The sequence below is a fragment of the Microcaecilia unicolor genome, chromosome 5 (genome assembly GCF_901765095.1).
Source record: "Microcaecilia unicolor chromosome 5, aMicUni1.1, whole genome shotgun sequence".
NCBI classification, from domain to species: Eukaryota; Metazoa; Chordata; class Amphibia; order Gymnophiona; family Siphonopidae; genus Microcaecilia; species Microcaecilia unicolor.
Window position 1 is genome coordinate 340,730,763 of NC_044035.1, and position 22,903 is coordinate 340,753,665.

Below are 22,903 nucleotides of genomic sequence, written 5' to 3' on the forward strand. Positions count from 1 at the left end.
ATCGCTTGTAAAAATTTAAATGGTTATAAATAAAAAATTTAAAAGCTAAAGAAAATCTGGTTTCATGAGATTTCTTGGAAATTTTAATTCCTCACGTATTTATGTATTAAAATTCTTCCATACCGCTAATCATAATATTCTTAGCGGTTTACAATCCAGTGTTGACAGCACGTTAGGCCAGAAGTTGAGATGGGATTTACGTTTTGCATTTCTTCTTATGCTTTGTAATGCTTGATAGGTCACTTGAGAGATTCTGCTTACCTTCCATGCACTGGTATGTAATAGATAAGTAACTCCCCAGGGTTGGACAAGGATCACCAAATAGAGCTGCATCTGCTGCCACCTGGCATGCCTGGAGCCCATGACACTGACCTTGAAAAGAGGACAAGTTTCACTTGAATTTACAATTTATTCTCTAAATCCAATATCATGTTTCTTCCTATCCCTGCTCATTGAGGTTTCTATGACATGGGCATATGTGACTGGGGCCTTTCCTGAGATGAAACCTTGGGCCAGATATTCCTCTGTCAATTCTTGGGGGCACCCCAGCCTCTCAGGTGGTGAGGAGATGCCCAAGGAATCTGTCTGAGCTCTGTCTCTGGCACTGAAAAGTTAGGTTCCCTGCACCAGGGGCATAGTCAGACCTCGCTGTGGGAGGGGGCCAGAGCCGAGGTGGGGGGGCACATTTTAGTCTGCCGCACCACCACCAGCCACCCCCCCATCGCCTCGCTCCCCACCCACTGCTGCAGCAAAGTACCTTGGCTGGCAGGGGTCTCCGGTGCCGCCGCATTCCCTGCCCTGCTCTCTCTTCCTCCTCACATTCTGCACACTCCTTTATGTGAAACAATTTCACAGGACGTGAGAGGGAAGAGAGAGCAGGGCAGGCAACTCGGCGCCACAAGAGCAGAACTGGACAAGGCTTCAGCTGACAGGGGTTGGGTACCCTCGCCAGCAATACCATGGGCCCAGAGGTAATTTGGGGGGGCCCAGGCCCCCGTGGTCCCACCTAGCTACGCCACTGCCCTGCACAGAGACATGACCAGGCACACTAAGGAACGTTCCTCCATGTGCAAGAGGTATATATGCATATTTGTCACGTGGAGGGAACGTGCTGCCATTGCTGTAGACGTTTTCTCGACACGGGGACCAGTACCGCCATTGCACATTTTGCGTAGTGTATTTCCGATTGGCGGAGACATTTGTCTGAAAACATCTATGCCATTTGCAGCACGTCCTCTTTCTACATGTTTTTCTTGTGTATTTTCGAATATAGGACCATGTTTATTTATTTCTTCCGTTACGGACTCACATTTTAAAATGTTTTCCTGTAAACGTCTATTTCACTATTTGGACGTCATACCAAAAATACCCCTCCACATATGTTTAAAATACAATCTGCCTAGAACTGTGGTTAGTGCGGAACATAATTTTTAAAAAATGAATAAATAAAATAAATGTCATCACTGTGATTTTTGTAGCACGACTCAGATGAACACTGCCCTGTACAGAGACACACAGTGGACAGTCCTTACTCCTTGGAGTTTACAGTCAAGTCAACGTTATACAGTTCTACAAATAACATCAAGGAGCACATCCATTGGTTAACATCAAATTTTGTACCTGCAACTTGGTCTTTAACGTCGACCCAACTGCACTCTTCCATTGACTCTTGCTCTGACGTGATCTCCAGGGTACAGAAGTGAGGGGTCTTGCGGCCATAAAAGCTGTCACTGATCTGAATGACTTGTCCAGATTCACACTGGGCAGTGGCATTGTAATAATCGCAGGCAATGGCATGACCAGATTCTAAGGTGTAGAAACAGAGCAGTCTTACTGTCGAACTTATATTACGAAAGATACATGTGGTTCTGTCCCCATGTTCATGGAAGCAGGGTGTATTGTTATGTATATTTTGTATGAGTATAATTTATATTCAATTGCATTGTCTGTGTAAAAGATAGCACTGTGTACTGGGGCACCCCCCCCCCCCCCCTCCTTAAAGTTTGCAGTATCCTGTGATTGACTCCTTATGAGCTTTCCCTGTTGGCTGTTAGCTCTGAACTAGGGCCAGCCCTACCTCTCTGCCCTTGGGGTCTGTGTGAGTGTGTCCCAGTCTTCCTTGCATGCCTTTCTGATCAGCATCAGTCCTAGGGGCTGACCCCTCCTGAATCTACTGTGATTCCATCAAATTTCTTCACTACTTTTCCCAAGGCATCTGCCCAAGTCCACATTTTCCCAAGGCATTTCCCAGATTATTTTCTCAGAGTACCAGAGCTTTACCTCTCAGTATGGCTGAGGTTCTGGCCATCTCCTTGCCTCTGAGGTGGCTAGATACAGACTCTATGTGCAGAAGGCAACAATTCTGTTCAAGAAACTTTGTTTGCTATGATTGCTACATTAAAGAAGAGTTGGATTAAGAATAGAGAGTCTACTGGTAAAGGTTTTGCTTGGCAGGGGCGTATCTGGAATCCGGCGGTAGGGGGGGCCAGAGCCAGAGGGGGGGGGGCACATTTTTGCCTCCCTCTCCCCCCCCCCCCCGCCGCCGCCGCCTCTCTCCACCCCCTCCCCGCCGTCAACCCTCCCCCGCTGCTTACTTTTGCTGGCAGGGGGCCCCAACCCCCGCCAGCCGAGGTCCGACCCGCAATCTCCGTTTTTCGTCTTCCTCCGTGGCCATGCTTCCAGGAAGTAACGCTGCAGTGCTGATTCGTTGAATCCAGTTCGACGTCTGACGTCAGACGCCGAACTGGATTCAACGAATCAGCACTGCAGCGTTACTTCCTGGAAGCATGGCCACGGAGGAAGACGAAAAACGGAGATTGCGGGTCGGACCTCGGCTGGCGGGGGTTGGGGCCCCCCGCCAGCAAAAGTAAGCAGCAGGGGAGGGTTGACGGCGGGGAGGGGGGCCAGGGCGAAATCTGCGGGGGCCCAGGCCCCTGTGGCCCCACGCAGATACGCCCCTGTTGCTTGGGAATAGTTTAGCTGGCTGTTGAAGCTTTGTGACTTCACCTAGCCTAGAACAGCACACATGCATTGTCTTCCAAGACATTTTGAATTACATACATAGCACAGAGAAAAGTTTCAGAGTAAGTGGCTCCAGTCCAAGTTTCCAAGTTTATTCAGAACTTTAGGAGGACCACCTATGTGGTTTACAATGTTAAAATGGAAGGTACATAGATAGGTAGAGTGACACGAGGAAGGAGGAGGGACAGAAAGAGAGGACGGGACATGATATAATGAACTACAATATATGATTAGAAAGAGGAGAGGAAGAAAGTGAGTCAGGAAGGGAGAGAAGCAGTAACTGTGCCCGGCAGACCCCACATCGGAAGTGACTCCGCATATCTAAGTGTAAGCATCTGCCAAAAGGTATGTTTTTAACTGGGATTCAAAGTTCTGTAGTGAGTCCTGGTGATGTAGATAAGAAGGAAGCATGTTCCAAAAGATAGGGCCAACAACTGAAAAGATCGAGTAACATGTAGTGTCATATGTTATCTGCCTAAAAGAGGGAATAACTAACAGGTTTTGTTGTGATGAGCGAAGGGCTCTAGAAAGGGAATATGGTATTAGGAGGTGAGCTAGGAAGAGCAGGGGGCTGGTATTCCTAATTTTGAAAACTAAGAGGAGAATCGTGTAGTCTGATAGAAACGTAGAAACATAACAGCAGATAAAGGCCAAACAGCTCATCCAGTCTACCCATCCACTATTTCCTCCTCTTCCTAAGAGATCCCACATACTTGTCTCACCATGTTTTCCTGAATTCTGATACAGTCTTTATCTCCACCACCTCCACTGGTAGGCCAATCCACTTATTCACCACCCTTCCTGTAGATAAGTATTTCCTTACATTACTCCTGAGCCTACAACCTTTTAACTTCATCCTATGCCCTCTCATTCCAGAGTTTTCTTTCATTTGAAATAACTTGCCTCCTGTACATTAATGGCACGGATATATTTAAGAATCTCTATAATACTTTCTGTCTCCTGTCTTTCTTCCAGAACACGTTCTGAAACGTGTCATATGGAGGGGTAGAAAATCCAACCAAAATGAGTATAGATGATAAATTGTTCTGGGGTGTCAATCTACTGTCACCCCTATTTGCTCTCTAGATGTCTGACCTTTCAGTTTGGCCCCAGTTCATCCTGGAAATCTTTCTCATTCATCTTTTTACAGAAGAGCAGTCTGTGTTTTCTCTTTATATTCAGGACCATGAGGTTTTTTTGCTATTTTTAAATAGATAAAAACATCAACCCCCCATCTCTCGGATATTTCAGATTCTACCCAATGTAGTGCCATTGATAACTCTTGACCTCTGCTTTTATCTAGGCTGTCTTGAATTTTGCTATTGGTTTTGACACCATCAGCTGCTTTACGTAATTACATAAGCATCGCTGTACTGGGTCAGACTGAAGGTATATGAAGCTCTGTATCCTGGTTCCAACAGTGGCCAAACCAGGACACAAGTACCTGGCAGGATCCCAGATTTCATGCTGCTTGCCCCAGGAATAATAACGGCATGTGGATTTTCCCAAATTCACCTTTAAAATGTTGTGGGATGTGTCCCTCCATCCACTAACCATTCTTTTTTTCCTCTTTCCTGTGTTATTCCTGAGTCTTTCTCACCCCTCCCCCTGAACCTCATATCAACTGTCCTCATGTTCCTAAACAGCAATACAAGGCCAACACACATGAACTTACCAAACTCACAGATGAAATAAAACTCCTGACTGCAGTTCTCGGTGCCTCCCCAGTGATAGCCAGAATTCTTTAGAATGTAGCCGCACTTGGCTGAGGTGGCAGCTGGAGGGTCACCATTAGGCCAGTTGCTGTAAGATACATTGGAGCTATCCAACCAAGCCACGGATCCTGCAAGAAGAAACATGCATGTTCATTGAAATACTTATTTCCTCCGGTGTAAGACCCCTTTGCGTCATAGCTAGATAAGACCATTACACCAGCTCAGGGAAACAGTACGATTCCATCACTGCTGTGATGGGATTAGATGTGATCTTGCCCACTAAGGGTGTACTAGGATCCCCGAGAGAATTCCAGAGATTTCTCCAGAACAGCTGTTGATGGTTCTTCTGTTGTGAGTACTGGTATGCTTACTGAGATAATAATGACAGAAGAACCAGGTATGAATGTGGGGCATTACAGTGATCCTGCATCCCTACCTTCATGCAGGACTCTATCTATTTATTTATTAGGATTTATTTACCGCCTTTTTGAAGGAATTCACTCAAGGCGCTGTACAGTAACAATAGATCAAACATGAGCAATAGGCAATTACAGCAGTAAAAATATTCCAATAACAATACAAAGTATGGCATAGTACACTACTTACAATGTCAACACAATACGTAATAGAACATTTTGATTGATAATGAAGGGTAAAGCAAAGATGAAACATATAGATAGGTAAGAGAGTAAGAACAGTTAGAAAGTAAGGTGATTGATTGAAAGGAAGTTGTACATGAGATCAGAGAGATGGTTAAATATGATCTCAGCTAGGTTAGGAGTGGATATACATGTCCTGCTGCAGTATGTGCAGCCCGAGTCAATCCTTGTGTGTATGAGTGAGACTAACAAGTTAGTTACTTCTTCCATTAAAGGCCTGGTTGAAGAGCCAAGCTTTCACCTGCTTCCTGAAGTAGAGGTAGTCTTGTGTTAAGCGGAGCCTTTCAGGCAGTGCATTCAAGAGTGTGGGGACTACTCCGGAGAAGGCTCGCTTGCGGGTATCACATCGTGTAATGTCTAAACAGACACATCTGTAAACAGGGCTAATATCGTAACAGGTTGTCTGGAAACCAATAACAAGATGTAACCAATACCCCAGTATTTCCACTCACAGAATCTATACGTGGACACCATCTGGACATTGTCGTCCCTGATCAATTTCTGATCATGATCTAAGGAGGGAGGGGAGTGACAGACCCTGAATTTTGGCAGGGTGGCAAGACTCTAGCACACAGATGAACCAAACCACATGGACCAGACATAGATGGAATCTTTTGTGTCCTAAACAGAAAAATCTCCCGTCTCCTGGAACCCCAAACTTTAACTGAATCCATTGGGAGGTCTGCACCTCTACACAGAGGGACAAAGGAAGAGGAGAATATTTGGCAAACTGTTGGAGAGAGCAAAATTTGCCTAGGAAATGTGACAATCTTTTCCAAATGTTTCTGTCCAGATTGTGCCTCTCGACAGATGGAGAAGTAAGAGCCCTCTTTTGCACATCCTCGTCTTGCGTGAGGTGATGTGGGGTTATAATTTGTGTTTCTAGTGCTATTAAATTTAGTAACAATGCATTTATAAAGCTTGTGTGAGGCAAAGTGCCAGGCAGAGTGTATAATCAGAACCAGTGAAAATTCTAGTACATAGTAAGAAATTGGAATTGCATCTAATTAGGATCCCAGCATACTCTACTTTAAAAAAATGTGTATGCAGCCTCCTCTAAGGTGGATGGCCCTAGCAACAACAGTTCAGATACCGCAGCCACTGTTCCCTCTAAGGCAGGGGTTCTCAACCCAGTCCTCGGGACATACCTAGCCAGTCAGGTTTTCAGGATACTCACAATGAATACACAAAAGTTCAATTTGCATGCACCACCTCCATTCTATGCAAATTTATCTCATACATATTCACAGTGGATATCCTGAAAATCTGACTGGCAGTGGCTAGGTATGTCCCGAGGACTGGGTTGAGAACCCCTGCTGTAAGCTGAGTGGGAGTCCTCCAACTGCTTTGCTGCCAGTGGGGGGCAGTGTGTGAATATTATATTTTCAATCGACAGGCAGGTTCCCTGAAGTCCTGCAGCGCTTGCCTGACACTCACTATTGAAAATGTGATAGTGAGATAGCACCCCCCACTGGCGGGACTGTAGGTGGAGGACTCCCGCTCAACTTAGAGGGAACAATGACTGCAGCTACCAAAATGTTTACAAAGAAGTCAGAAAAAAACGTATTACTGTTCTTATTATCACCCAGTTACAGTTGCCTGAAAGAAAATAGCTCAGAAAGGACTTTTTCCAATTTGATGCTTATGAGGAATAGTTTTATTTATGTATTTGTTTATTTCCTTATTTAGCCTGCGCTCCAAAATTAAGCACAGAACAGGTTACGAAGAAACACATACAATCGATTTCACAAAATAAGACAAAAAAAAAAAACCAAACTAAAACACGAACTATAAAACTATTTAAAACCCACAGCACATAAAAGAATAATTACCGACTACAAAATTAAATGAACTTAAATACTAAATTAAATTTAGTTAAAAAGTACAGTTTTGATAGCCTCCTAAACCCCATTAAGTCATCCACAAATCTACAAAAAGAAGGACGCTTGTTCCAGAGAGAGAGACAAGTGAGAAGAAGTAAGCACAAGAACGTACTCGTTCAAGATGGCAAGATTTAACTGGTGGAAAGACAAAAAGTCTTTCTTCTTGGGAACACGATGGGTGATTAGGAACATATTTAAACACCTTCAACAAAAAGTAGCCAGGAGCCATCTCATCAAACATTTTAAAAAACAAGATCCAACAAATTAAATTGACATTGTTTCTCAACTGGTAACCAATGTAAAGCAGCAAGGATTGGTGTAATATGGTCATAATTTCCCGAATTTGTTTTGATGGTAACCCCTGAAACACAGCATTAAAATAATCAATCTGTGATCAGATGTAGGCATACACAAACTTCTCCAAGTCAGACTGAGAAAAGTAAGAACAAATTTTACTAAGTTGGCATAAATAGAAAAAGTACTGATAGCACGAGAAAAATAACTGTCAAAGGTCAAAGCAGAATCCAGATCTACTCCTAAAGACTTGGTCTTTTGCTGTGAGAACTACCCCGTCCCAGGACAAACTCGGATGCAAGTTGGTACAAATATCTCTGCGAATCCATAAAAGTTCAGTTTTTGAAGGATTTAACTGAAGTTTATTCAAAATCATCCACTCCGTTATTTTCATGAAACGATTTTGTAATTTCTCATGATGTCGATCACGGTTAGGCCCCAAAGAAACTTATAATTCCATATCATCAAGCTGATCAATCCATAGACTGGTGGGTTGTGTCCATCTACCAGCAGGTGGAGATAGAGAGCAAACTTTTGCCTCCCTATATATGGTCATGTGCTGCCGGAAACTCCTCAGTATGTTCTCTATCTCAGCAGGTGGTGGTCACACACAGCAGCAGCTCTGGCTAGGCCTCCAAGCCTAATTTTTAGGTTTTGTTGAGTGCCTGGGGTTGAGGGCTCTTTTGAGCAAGTGCAAACCTGGTGGTGCCAGGTCCCTCCTTTTCTCCCCCCTCCCGCTGGCTCCGTTAAAAAAAAAAAAAAATTTTGAACGGCCTTAAAGGCGTTTATTTCGACGTTTATTTAAGCGTCTATTGCAGCTACTCACTGAGACACCAGGTCGTTACGACTCGGAGCGGACAGCAGGTAATTTTACCTTTTTATAGCGGGCGGGGGTTCCCCGATTCTTCTCCTCGTGGCACATGGTGTCGGAGGGCGAGGGCGCAAAGGGTCGCTCCCCGGGTCGCTCGAGCGCTTCTAGAGGGGATGCGGGGGTCTTCAAGCCGGATTCGCCCTTGGTGGGTGACAGTTTCGCGACCGATGCATGTCCCGGTCCTTCCTCCGGCGTGGCGGATTTTCCCGCCATAAACGCCCATCCCCCGCTCCTCGCCTCCGCCATCTTGGCCGGCCACGCGGCTCGGACGGCTTCTTCTTGGGCCGCCCTTGAGGTTGGAGACATTAATGCCATGAACGCCCTTAATTTGGGCGACGGCACAGAAGCGGCTAAAGTTAAGAGCCGTTCTTCCCGCGTGGCTCCTTCGCGGAGTTTCGCGCCGGACGCCATTTTGGATGCGCAGCATGTCTCTCCCCCGCTGTTGCGAGCGCGCCTAGGGCTGTTGCCCAGGCTGCGGAAGTGCACAGTCTGGGGGGTTTCTCCCCCGAGTTTGTTTTGCTGCTGCATCGGGCCTTCCTCATGCACAACGCTGCCCCCGCTCCCTCCTCTGGTAAAGAGGTTGAGGTTCCCAGAGGTAAACGCCCTCGGGTTGATTCCCAGGCCTTGGAGGAATTTGTCTCCTCCGATGTAGATGAGGGCAGCGTGTCTGAGGTCTCCCAACGGTCCTTTGCGGATTCCTTGGAGGAGGCGGATCCCCGCTCGGATGGAGCGGATGACCCCTCTGCAGCGCGGCTTTTTCGCCCGGAGGATTTGCCCAACCTGTTGTTACAGGCCATGGACACTTTGAAGATATCCTCTCCGGAGGACGTCTTTCCCTCAGCCCCTGTTGGCTCTGCCATTATGCTGGGGACGAAGCGCCCGCCTAGAACCTTCCACGTGCATGATGCCATGCACACCTTAATTTCGGCTCAATGGGATGTCCCAGAAGCGAGCCTTAAAGTGGCTAGGGCTATGTCCCGCCTCTATCCTTTGGCTGTGAGTGAACGTGAGGCCTATCTGTGGCCTACCGTGGATTCTTTAATCACTGCGGTGACTAAGGAAACGGCATTGCCGGTGGAAGGTGGCACGGCCCTAAAGGACGCCCAAGACAGGAGATTGGAGGCGGCCTTAAGGTCGTCCTTTGAGGCGGCTGCTTTAAGTTTGCAGGCCTCAGTTTGCGGCTCCTATGTGGCCAGGGCGTGCCTGACTATGGTGCAGCGGGCTTCCCCCTCGGATCATTCCTTGAGGGATGATTGGCCAGCCCTGGAATCGGGCTTAGCCTATTTGGCAGACTTGCTGTATGATGTCTTGAGAGCCTCAGCTAAAGGCATGGCTCAGACTGTCTCTGCGCGGCGGTGGCTTTGGCTGAAACATTGGTCTGCTGACCACGCCTCAAAATCCCGCCTGGCTAGATTGCCTTTTAAAGGCAAGCTGCTCTTTGGGGTCGAGCTGGACAAAATCGTGACTGATCTCGGCACGTCTAAGGGCAAGAAGTTACCGGAGGTCAGGGCTCGGGCTAGTGCTCGTCCCGGTACCTCCAGAGGACGGTTTCAGGAAGCCCGTCGGTACCGCCCGGGCAGGTCGGGTGCTTCTGCCCCCTCTTCCTTTAAGAGGAATTTCTCCCCCAAGCAGCATTCCTTTCGCAGAGACCGCCGTCCCGGAGGTGCTCCCTCCGGTCCTCCCCCAGGGTCTCGTACCCAATGACGGGGTATTGGTCCACGCCCCAGTGCAGATTGGAGGACGGCTGTCCTCGTTTCTGGGCGAGTGGACCACAATAACTTCAGACGCTTGGGTGCTGGAAGTCATCAGAGACGGCTACAAGCTAGAGTTCTGCCGACCCTTAAGAGACGGGTTTGTACTCTCTCCCTGCAAGTCTCCGGTCAAAGCTGTGGCAGTGCAGCAGACTTTGGACAATCTGATCCGCCTGGGTGCGGTCGTTCCGGTGCCAGAAAGTCAGCTTGGCAAGGGGCGTTACTCCATTTACTTTGTGGTACCAAAGAAAGGAGGTTCTGTCCGGCCTATCCTCGACCTCAAAGGGGTCAATCGGGCCTTGAAAGTGCGGCACTTTCGCATGGAGACTCTCCGCTCTGTTATAGCGGCAGTGAAGACAGGGGAGTACCTGGCATCCTTGGACATCAAGGAAGCGTACCTGCATATTCCCATCTGGCCTCCTCATCAACGCTTTCTGCGTTTTGCAATCCTGGGCCGACACTTCCAGTTCAGAGCCCTCCCGTTCGGGTTGGCTACTGCTCCGCGGACCTTTTCCAAGGTAATGGTGGTCATAGCGGCCTTCCTGCGAAAGGAAGGAGTACAAGTCCATCCTTATCTGGACGACTGGTTGATCCGAGCCCCCTCTTATGCAGAGTGCGGCAAAGCGGTGGACCGGGTAGTTACTCTTTTGAGCTCCCTGGGATGGATCATCAACTGGGAGAAGAGCCAGCTGCGCCCGACTCAGTCCCTGGAGTATCTGGGAGTTCGATTCGACACCCAAGTGGGCAGAGTGTTCCTGCCAGACAATCGGATTGTCAAGCTTCAGGCTCAGGTGGACCAGTTCCTAGTAGCCTCTCCTCTTCGGGCTTGGGACTATGTGCAGCTGTTGGGCTCTATGACGGCCACGATGGAAGTAGTGCCCTGGGCCAGGGCTCATATGAGACCACTACAACACTCTCTGCTGCAGCGCTGGACTCCGATGTCGGAGGATTATGCGGTGCGTCTTCCCTTGGATCCAGCAGTGCGCAAGGCGCTGAGCTGGTGGATGCAGACAGACAAGTTGTCTGCGGGAATGCCTCTGGTGTCCCCAGAGTGGATTGTCGTCACGACGGACGCCTCGTTATCGGGCTGGGGAGCCCACTGCTTGGGAAGGACAGCGCAGGGGCTCTGGTCTCCTGCAGAGGCAAAGTGGTCTATCAACCTCCTGGAACTCAGAGCCATTCGGTTGGCGCTTTTGGAGTTCATCCCGGTACTGGTGTTGAAGCCTGTACGGGTCCTGTCGGACAATGCCACGGCTGTGGCCTATGTCAACCGCCAGGGAGGTACCAAGAGCGCCCCTCTAGCCAAGGAAGCTATGAGTCTATGCCAGTGGGCGGAAGCGAACCTGGAACAGCTGTCAGCGGCCCACATTGCCGGAGTCATGAATGTCAAGGCGGACTTTCTCAGTCGCCATACCTTGGAGCCCGGAGAGTGGCAGCTATCTGCTCAGGCGTTCTTGGACATCACGAAGCGCTGGGGCCAGCCGAGCCTAGATCTGATGGCGTCATCGGCCAATTGCCAAGTGCCGCGCTTCTTCAGCAGAGGACGGGACCCTCGATCCCTGGGAGTAGATGCTCTTCTCCAACAATGGCCGACACAAGAGCTTCTCTATGTGTTCCCGCCCTGGCCCATGTTGGGCAGGGTACTAGACCGGGTGGCAAAGCATCCCGGCAGGATAATCCTGGTGGGTCCGGATTGGCCCAGGCGTCCCTGGTATGCGGACTTGATCAGGCTCTCAGTCGACGATCCTCTGCGGCTGCCAGTGGAGCAGGGCCTGTTACATCAGGGTCCCGTGGTGATGGAGGATCCCTCCCCCTTTGGTCTTACGGCCTGGCTATTGAGCGGCAGCGTCTGAGGAAGAAGGGCTTCTCAGACAAGGTCATCGCCACTATGCTGAGAGCGAGGAAACGCTCTACTTCTACTGCTTACGCCAGGGTTTGGCGTGTCTTTGCAGCGTGGTGTGAAGCAGGCTCTCTTTCTCCTTTCACTGCTCCAATTTCTTCAGTGTTGGTGTTCCTGCAAGAAGGTCTGGACAAAGGCCTGTCGCTCAGTTCCCTTAAGGTCCAGGTAGCGGCTCTGGCTTGCTTCAGGGGCCGCCTGAAGGGTGCTTCCCTGGCTTCGCAGCCAGATGTGGTGCGCTTTCTCAAGGGGGTTAATCACCTGCGCCCTCCTCTGCACTCAGTGGTGCCTGCGTGGAATCTCAACCTGGTGCTAAGAGCATTGCAGAAGCCGCCGTTTGAACCCTTGTCAAGGGCATCTCTGAAAGACCTGACGTTGAAAGCAGTCTTTTTGGTGGCTATCACTTCAGCCAGAAGAGTTTCCGAGCTCCAGGCGCTCTCGTGTCGAGAGCCTTTTCTACAGTTCACTGAGGCAGGAGTGACTATTCGCACAGTGCCTTCCTTCCTGCCCAAGATTGTTTCTCGCTTCCATGTGAATCAGCAGCTATGTCTCCCTTCCTTTCGTAGGGAGGACTACCCAGAGGAGTACTCTGCTCTTAAATATCTGGATGTGAGGCGAGTCATCATAAGATACTTGGAAGTGACCAATGATTTCCGGAAATCGGATCATCTGTTTGTCCTGTATACAGGTCCTCGTAGGGGTCTGCAGGCTGCTAAGCCTACAGTGGCAAGATGGGTCAAGGAAGCCATTGCAGCGGCTTATGTGGCCGCGGGGAAGGTGCCGCCTATCCAGCTGAAGGCTCACTCTACAAGAGCTCAGGCGGCCTCAATGGCAGAGGCCGGTTCCGTCTCCTTGGAAGAGATATGCAAGGCGGCAACTTGGGCTTCGGCCCATACATTCTCCAAGCATTACCGCTTGACTGTGGCTGCTCGGGCGGAGGCCCGGTTTGGAGCTTCAGTGTTGCGGTCAGGGATTTCTATGTCCCGCCCTGGGTGAGTACTGCTTCGGTACATCCCACCAGTCTATGGATTGATCAGCTTGATGATATGGAAGGTAAAATTATGTATAATCATACCTGATAATTTTCTTTCCATTAATCATAGCTGATCAATCCATAGCCCCTCCCAGATATCTGTATTCAGGGCCGTGCCTAGGGTCTCTGGTGCCCCCCTGCAGACTATCAGTTGGCGCCCCCACCCCCTCCGTCTAGCAAAGCAGGAACAGAAGGGAGCAGGCAAGTAAGCTGGACCTCAGGAAAAAAATAGCACTGTATGTATCCCTCATTGATAAGGCTCTGACTCTAAAGTTTAGCAATTTCATTAAAGCAAAATGTATTTTCATAACACTTCAAAGATTTCCAACTCAAAATAGGAATGCTAATTCAAAATGTGAGCAAAGTCCTCTTGAGGGGAGATATGATAGAAGTGTATAAAATAATGAGTGGAATGGATCGGGTGGATGTGAAGCGACTGTTCACGCTATCCAAAAATACTAGGACTAGAGGGCATGAGTTGAAGCTACAGTGTGGTAAATTTAAAACGAATCGGAGAAAATTTTTCTTCACCCAACGTGTAATTAGACTCTGGAATTCATTGCCGGAGAACGTGGTACGGGCGGTTAGCTTGACGGAGTTTAAAAAGGGGTTAGATAGATTCCTAAAGGACAAGTCCATAGACCGCTATTAAATGGACTGGAAAAATTCCTCATTTTTAGGTATAACTTGTCTGGAATGTTTTTACGTTTGGGGAGCGTGCCAGGTGCCCTTGACCTGGATTGGCCACTGTCGGTGACAGGATGCTGGGCTAGATGGACCTTTGGTCTTTCCCAGTATGGCACTACTTATGTACTTATGTACTTATGTACTAATCTCCTTTGCACCAAAGGATATAATTCAGATCAAACATTTGTCTCTGATCAACTATCTCAGATCAAATATTTATTTCAGATTAAATATTAAGGTTTCCTTGCTTACAGTCACTTAAATCTACCTAGCCTTTATATAGCTTATAGGATTTAAACACTCTTAAACTGAAATTCACCCTTTTCTATTCTTCATAAACTTCAAGTAATCCTGAAATATTCAGATCCTTTTTCACTAGAGAAATCTCAAACTTCAATCTCCACCAACCTCTTTTCATTCATATTTTCTCATTTACCACATAATCTGGCAGTCTTTTATAATTTCAGTCAACACACATAGGAACTCACAGCTGCATGTCTCTCTTGGCCAAACCGACAGTCAGTTGCTGTCTCACTCTGTTCCCTTCCGGGCAGATTTCTAACAAAAGCTGATCATCCAATCAGAGAGCTCTATTTGAATGCAGATTAACATACAGACACTGTAATGGGAATTTTTAGTGAAAAACACTAGATAAACCCTTCGTTTTTGGACCAAACTTCACACTTTTGATCAGAGCCATGCCCTAACATTAAGGCTGTAAACACTTCCATCATTTTTTATTCATAAATATGCAAATGAGAACCTCCCAAAAACGGACTAATTTGCATACGATTTAAACAAATCTGAGCATATGACAACCAAGTACAGAGTCCCAGCACCTGAATTCTGCAATTAGATTTAATACAAATACTTTTAAAACTTATTTTTAGCACTTTTAAAATTTCAGGTTGTCTTTAATTTGAATGCGGTTCAAGCTCTGAAGCTCACCCTGAGTGAGGAATTACCCACAAACCACAGCATATATAGCAATTTGGTTGCATTCTTTAAAATAACTTGAAGAGCCTGCCTGCCTCAGTGAATAATGCTGTTGCTTTCACTTCCGGTTTTAGGGCGATCGCAACTTCAGCTAAAAGATTTTGCAAGTGAGTGGAAAGCAGGGACCGCAGGGCAGCAGCGCCCCTCGAAGGCAGGCGCCCCCCTGCATTGCTTACCTGGCTTACCGCATTGGCACGGCCCTGTCTGTATTGTTTTTATTCTGGTTGCATTTCAGGTTCAAGTTTAGTCTTCAGTTACTTCAGAAAGACTTCGTGTTCAAGTTTTTTCACTTGGATTCTTCACGAGTTAAGACGAGTTTGTGTTACAGTGAGCTGCTGCATTCCTCTCCCCTCCGTTTTACGGGGCTGGATTGAGACTTAAAATTCTGCCGGCACTCCCTCCCGCTTCGTGCGGCTGTAGGGCAGTTTTGTACCCCTCCCGCTTCGGCGGTGTTAGGGTCAGTCAGCTCCTCCCGCGGTTGCGGTTGCAGGATAAGCCAGATCCCCCCGCATCGGCGGGTGTGGTGTCCCTCCCCCGCTCCGCGGGGATGAGCTGGACGGATTCCCCTCCCCCACTTGTGTGGGGATGAGCTGGGTTAATTCCCCTCCCCCGTTTCGGCGGTGGTGAGCTGGGCAGAGTGTCCCTTCGTGGGTGTAATTCTCTAAGTGCTGAGTCCTGCGGATGGAGCTTTGATATCGACATACTGAGGAGTTTCCGGCAGCACATGACCACATATAGGGAGGCAAAAGTTTGCTCTCTATCTCCACCTGCTGGTAGATGGACACAACCCACCAGTCTATGGATTGATCAGCTATGATTAATGGAAAGAAAATTATCAGGTATGATTATACATAATTTTACCTTGAATATCATTAGCAAAAGAATGTATATGAAGTCCAGATCCAGATACCGTAATATCAACTACAGTCTCACATAAAGATTAAAAAGTAGGGGATGACGAAAGAGCACCCTGGAAGACTCCAGAAAGCAAAGGCCTTGGATTTGTTAAACTGTACAGCGCTGCGTAACCCTAGTAGCGCTTTAGAAATGTTAAGTAATAGTAGTAGTAGTAGTAGATTAGACAATTCAGATCTCACAAAGACTGTCTGTCTTCTAGAAATGATCTAAACTAACCTAAACTTGTACTCCTAACTGAGATAACCTATGCAACAATACTGAATGATCAACGATATCAAAAGCCACACTCAAGTCAAGAAAAACAACCTTTATCTAAATATTTTATTTATTTATTTTGACATTTATACCCCACATTATCTCCAACACACTTGAGTTCAATGTGGCTAACAGTACATAAACAACAGACAAGGTTTACAGAGCCACAAACAAACGTTTTCCAAAAATTGTCAACAATATCCAATAACACGGTTTCAGTACTAGGAAACATCTTAAAACCAGATTGGTAGACAGATAATAGATTATTATTTATTGCACTTGTATCCCACATTTTCCCACCTATTTGTAGGCTCAATGTGGCTTACAAAGACCTGTTATGGTATCGCCATTCCAGGGTAGAAGATACAATTGTTATTACAAAGAAAACGAGGATGACATGAAAGATCTAAGCAAACTGTAGTAGAATTTTGATTTTCAGAGTAAGGGTGGAGTTGTGAAGTGTATAATTATTCTATGGGTTCTCGTGATAGGCCTTGCTGAAGAGGTAGGTTTTCAGAGACTTGCGGAAGTTGGTTATGTTGTTGATTGTTTTCACATTAGTTGGTAGTGCATTCCACATCTGCGTGCTAATGTATGAGAAGCTGGTCGCATGTGTTAGTTTGTATTTTACTCCTTTACAGCTGGGGAACTGTAGAATGAGAAATTTGCGGGCAGATCTTTTAGCATTTCTAGGAGGCAGGTCTACGAGGTCTAGCATGTAGGTTGGGGTGTCTCCATGAATGATTTTATTTACAATCGTGCAAATCTTAAACGCGGCGCGTTCTTTAAGTGGGAGCCAGTGAAGCTTCTCTCTTAGGGGTTTTGCACTTTCATATTTTGTTTTTCTGAATATAAGTCTGGCTGCTGTATTTTGGGCTGTTTGGAGTTTCTTGATAACCTGTTCTTTGCAGCCAGCGTAGAGTGCATTACAGTAGTCTAGGTGGCTTAGCACCATTGATTGTACCAGGCTGTGAAAAATGGATCTCAGGAAGAAGTGTTTTACTCTTTTGAGCTTCCACATGGATTAATCAACTACCTTCTGAAGCTGAATAAGACCAAAAGAGGTAGAAAGATTTTTATTTGTCTTAAAATTCCGTGTTCTTCTTACTGCTAACCCATGTCAGTTTCCTGAGTCAGGAAAATTAACCTTAAGCTATTGGAATAGGAAGCAGCAAGGAATTTTTGCTCATAAACCCCTGGATTCTATATATGACATCCAGATTTGGACACCTAAATTAGGGTGTGCTCCCAAGATTGGGCATAACTTATTTGGTTTACGAGCTATTAACCATCAATAATTGGATGCTAAAAACCAATTTTGACATGGATTGGCAACAATTAGGTTAGCATGTGCTTCTGCCTGCGTGCTATTCTATAATACTCAGTGTCTAAATCCCATAGCATGTAACCCAAAAGGGGGTGTGACCATGGGAGGGGCATGGGCGGGTCAAGGGCATTCCAAAAAGTTGGGTGCAATGTTATTGAATAATAGGTCTCCCCGCCCAGCTTGGGCACCAGGATTTACATAAGTACATAAGTATTGCCATACTGGGACAGACTGAAGGTCCATCAAGCCCAGAATCCTGTTTCCAACAGTGGCCAATCCAGGTTATAAGTACCTGGCAAGATCCCAAAACAGTACAATACATTTTATGCTGTTTATCCTAGAAATAAGCAGTGGATTTTCCCCAAGTCCATTTTAATAATGGCTTATGGACTTTTCTTTTAGAAAGCTAACTTTTTTTAAACCCCGCTAAGCTAACTGCTTTTACTACATTCTCTGGCAATGAATTCCAGAGTTTAATTACACGCTGAGTGAAGAAGTATTTTCTCTGATTTGTTTTCATTTCCATTCATTTACATCAGGTTTCAGCAAACGTAAGTCTGGTGTCCAGAGCAGGGCGCAGGAATCGAGACTAAGCACTATTCTATAACAGGCAAGGAAATTTTATAGAATTGCGCTTAATGCCAATCTTTTCCAGCGCCGATTTTTGGGTGCTATTTGTAGAATTCCCTCCATAGTGAGAATAATAGGAGAAGGTGGAATTTGAACCCAGAGTACCAGGTTTAGGCTGTCTGTCAGCCTACCTGAGAAGCCCCGGGAGACACTAACCAGCTGATTTTTGAAAGAAATCGCCGCCCATCCTCCGACACAAATCGGGAGATCGCCAGCAATCTCCTGAATCTGGCCAAATAGGCATAATCGAAAGCCGATTTTGGGTGGCTTCAACTGCGTTCCATCGTGGGGCCGGCGAAAGTTCAAGGGGGCGTGTTGGCATGGTAGCAAAGGTGGGACGGGGCGTGGTTAAGAGATGGGCGTCCTCGCCCGATAATGGAAAAAAGAAAGCCGGCCTTCATGAGAATTTGGTCCGCTTTATTTGGACCCTTTTTTTTTCAGGTCCAAGTCCCAAAAAACTGCCCGAACTGACCAGATGACCACAGGAGGGAATCGGGGATCACCTCCCCTGACTCCCCCAGTGGTCACTAACCCCCTCCCACACACACACACACAAAAATTAAAACATTTTTTGCCAGCCTGTATGCCAGCCTCAAATGTCATACCCAGCTCCCTGACAGCAGTATGCAGGTCCCTGGAGCAGTTTATAGTGGGTGCAGTGCACTTCAGGCAGGTGGGCCCAGGCCCATCCCCCCCCTACCTGTTACACTTGTGGTAGTAAATGTGAGCCCTCCAAAAACCCCCAAAACCCACTGTACCCACATGTAGGTGCCTCCATTCAGCCCTTAGGGCTATGGTAATGCTGTAGAGCTGTGGCCAGTGGGTTTTGGGGGGCTCAGCACACAAGGGAAGGGTGCTAGGCACCTGGAAGCTAATTGTTTTCTTTTTAAAAATTTTTACAAGTGCCCCCTAGGGTGCCTGGCTCCTCCCATGACCAAATGCCTTGCATTTCGCCGGGTTTGAGATGGCCGGGCCCGGTTTCCATTATGGCTGAAAATAGGAGCTGGCCATCTCCTGTACACCCGGCGAGCGATTTGGCTGGGTCCAAGCGCATTTCAAAAATACGCTTGGCTCCGCCCCTTTACGGAGCCGCCCCCGAAGATGGTCGCCCATCGATTTGGCCGGCGCCATTCGATTATGCCCCTCAAAGGCATCTGAAAATGTGCGCAGAATTACACACCGTTTGGTTATACGGTGAAATAAGAAATTAAAAGTAAGCAAAGAGAAAGACAACTGAGGAAATGTGCTGAATTGCTGTCACGACCCCCTAAAGGTAATCAAAATGCAGCCTGACTGCAGTAGTATATTATTCTTCTGGCTCGCCTTCAATGTGATATACAATAAATGTTTCCTAATCAGCCAGCGTCAGTGTGCCAGTAAGTCAGTGTGCAGTGTTATCTGTTCTCCTGCAGCCGGCAGCTGAGCAGACAGACAATAAAGAAGTGTGATACAAAAGCAAGGAAACAGCAGAGGACAGCAGGCTGAACAAACGACTGAGTGGCAAAAACATACCAGTTTCCCCATCCAGTTGCTTTCAGTAACCTTTTAAGCAATGTAGGGCAGGGGTAGGCAACTCCGGTCCTCGAGAGCAGCAGGCAGGTCAGATTTTCAGGCTATCCACAATGAATATGCATGAACTTGATTTGCATACACTGCCTCCATGGTATGCAAATCTATCTCCTGCGTATTCATTGTGGATATCCTGAAAACCTGCCCTGCCTGCCGCTCTCGAGGACCGGAGTTGCCTACCCCTGGTCTAGGGCACCAATTTCCTACCCTCCTGTTTCCAGATAGCCTCTCTACCAGCGTAGGGCACTGATTTCCCATCCCTTTGCTTTCAATACCTCTTCACCAGTTTCTTTCCTTGTCTGGCAGGTGCTCAGTTGCCAGTGCTGGACACCAAAGTCCTCCTATAAACCCCAGAACAGGTAGAGTAGGAGGGTCAGCTTCTCTCCATGCTGCCCCAGGCCAGCCTACTCTGGAAGGTCCAGCTATAGAGTTGAGGAGGTAACTCATAAGACTAGCCATACTGGGTCAGACCAGTGGTCCATCTAGCCCAGGGGTAGGCAACTCCGGTCCTCGAGAGCCGCAGGCAGGTCAGGCTTTCAGGATATCCACAATGAATATGCATGAACTTGATTTGCATACACTGCCTCCATGGTATGCAAATCTATCTCCTGCGTATTCATTGTGGATATCCTGAAAACCTGACCTGCCTGCGGCTCTCGAGGACCGGAGTTGCCTACCTCTGATCTAGCCCAGTATCCTGCTTCCAGCAGTGGCCAATCCAGGTCACAAGTACCTGGCAGGAACCCAACTAGTAGCACCATTCCATATTACTAATCCCAGGGCAAGCAGTGGCTTCCCCCATGTCCATCTCAATAGTAGACTATGGACTTTTCCTCCAGGAACTTGTCCAAACCTTTCTTTTTAACCCAGATATGCTAACTGCCATTACCACATCCTCCAGTGAGTTCCAGAGCTTAACTATTCTTTGAGTGAAAAAAATATTTCCTCCTATTTGTTTTTAAAGTATTTCCATGCAATTTCACCGAGTGTCCCCTGCTTTTTTTGTACTTTTTGAATGAGTGCAAAATGGATTCACCTCCACCCTCTCCACAAAGCGGAGGACTTTATAGATCTCAATCATATTCCCCCTCAGCTGTCTCTTTTACTAGGTGAAGAGCCCTAACCTCTTCAATATTTAACCCTTTCAATGACTGCCACCAAGAGCCTTTACAGGGCAAATCAGGATAGTACATGTCTTACTGGTATTTGATTTTTGCATGTGTGTTGTTGTGGGAAAGCCATGAACTCATTTCATACAGATTTCATACAGGCCACTGACGGCTTTTGGATTCCTGCCTGTGCCAAATTTGAACTAGGGATCTAGGTATAAAAAAAAGGCTTTGTCTCCCTTCAGATCCAGCAAGATGCCCAGTCCCTTTTGTTCATGGTTCTACAATTAATAATAAAATGAAGATACTGTAATGTAACATGACCCTGAGTTTGTGGAACTCCCTCCCTTTGGAGGTTCAAGGAGAACTTTCCCTAAAGCACTTTAAATAAGCTGTAAAAATGTGGCTCTTTCAACAAAGGTCCGTCAAGCCCAGCATCCTGTTTCCAACAGTGGCCAATCCAGGTCACAAGTACCTGGCAAGATCCCAAAACAATACATTTTATGCTGCTTACCTAGAAATAAGCAGTAAATTTTCCCCTAGTTCATCTTAATAATGGCTTATGGACTTTTCTTTTAGGAAGTTAGCCAAACCTATTTTAAACCCCGCTAAGCTAACTGCTTTTATCATTTTCTCTGGCAACAAATTCCAGAGTTTAGTTTTCTCCGATTTGTTTTAAATGTACTACTTTGTAGCTTTATTGTATGCCCCCTAGTCCTAGTATTTTTGGAAAGAGTAAACAAGCGAGTCATGTCTACCCATTCCACTCCACTCATTATTTTATAGACCTCTATCATATCTCCCCTCAGCCGTCTATTCTTCAGGTTGATCTGACCACCCTTCTCTGATATTTGTCTGCTTTTGATTGGTATGAATGTTTTCCTTACTATTTTAACTATGTATTTTTTTCCTTTTTGATGTTTTTAGTCTGTAAACCGCTTTGCTCTGCAAAGTCAGTTAAGGCAGTATAGTAAGTCTGAAATAAAAGATAAAGATGATACAGAAAAATTGCGACATGTCGAACCCATATAATTTATTGGTATAATTGCTAATCTGCTTTTCCAAGTGCTGCTCATGGTAGTTAATAATGAGTTCCTTCCCCAAAGAGCTTACATTCTAAGGCAATGGGAACTAAAGTGACTTGCCTCAAGGTTACAAGCAGCGTCAGGGGGGAGGGAAAGTGGATTTTAAATGAGACTCGAAAAGATTTGTAGAGAAACGTACGTACCTTCATCTGTCTCATTGAAAGAGAGAGTGTTCCAAGCCAGTCCGATCCACCACTCCCTGTCTTCGGGCACCTGTTGCTGCAAAAAGTCCTGCGTTTCTTCATCTTGAATAAAGACAAGATGCCCCCCACCCCTCTCACACCAGCTCTCGGCACTCTGGAAGGTTCGTTCATGCTTAACAAACTCGTAACAGGAATGGTTAAAGGCGGCTTGGTACTTTGAGCAAGCTGTGCCCTCAACCTCAGGATCTGTGACCACACATAGGGCCAAGGAGCACAGGACAGTAATCTGGAGCCACATTCTCAGCCCAGCTGCCAGCTCTCTTCTTCTCTCCCAATACTACTGATGTAGCCCAGCGGGTCACTGCTCTCCTCCTTCAGCAGATAAGACACTGGGGAGAGGGCATCAGGCAACCTGTCATCCTAGTTTCCTGCCTATGACCTCCAACAAAGTGAGGAGACAGAACCTTGTAATAAATCAGTGAGTGCATTGTGTCTTAAAATGCACAAAGAAAGAAAATGCGAGCGGAGAGGTGCCATTTTGGCTATTATGGATTGATGGATTATCGCATGAATATCCTGTTAAAATTCAAATGAAGCCGTAGAGCGGTTATTGAAGCATCCTATTGTTTATGTACTGAGGGAGATAAGGTAGACATGTACCTTTCTTTGTCAGACTAAGCATATGTTGCACTGAGATAACATCCTTCCTTTTAGCTAGGCAGTTTCTTGCTCAAGGTGAAAATCCACAAAAATAACCCAATGGGCAGTGAAGTTCTAGGTGGATTTAAGTAGTCATGAAATAAAGGGCACAACTGCACTGATCAGCTCTGATAGAGATTAGGCAAGCTTTCCTCTATACAGGGCAGGGGTCACCCTTTGGTAGGCCAAACAAAATCAATTGGGCCCCGCATTGTAATATAAATACACTAGTAAATCAGGCCAGTTTCTGACACAAATGAAACGGGCGCTAGCAAGGTTTTTGTCGGAGTGTGTATGTTTGAGAGTGTGTGTGAGAGTGACTGTGTGTGTGAGAGAGAGAGAGAGTGAATGTGCGAGTGTG

The 22,903-nt window shown here is 46.7% G+C and overlaps 1 protein-coding gene across 1 annotated transcript in view; it reads right to left on the reverse strand.

Moving 5' to 3' along the window:
• Positions 1-22,141, reverse strand: part of PKD1L2 (polycystin 1 like 2) — a 163,484-nt gene extending 141,343 nt beyond the window's left edge. The window contains 4 exon segments of the mRNA XM_030205061.1: positions 262-372; positions 1,621-1,806; positions 4,697-4,864; positions 21,844-22,141. Coding sequence (XP_030060921.1) covers positions 262-372; positions 1,621-1,806; positions 4,697-4,864; positions 21,844-22,141 — 763 coding nt within the window.
• Between the last annotated feature and the right edge of the window lie 762 nt (positions 22,142-22,903).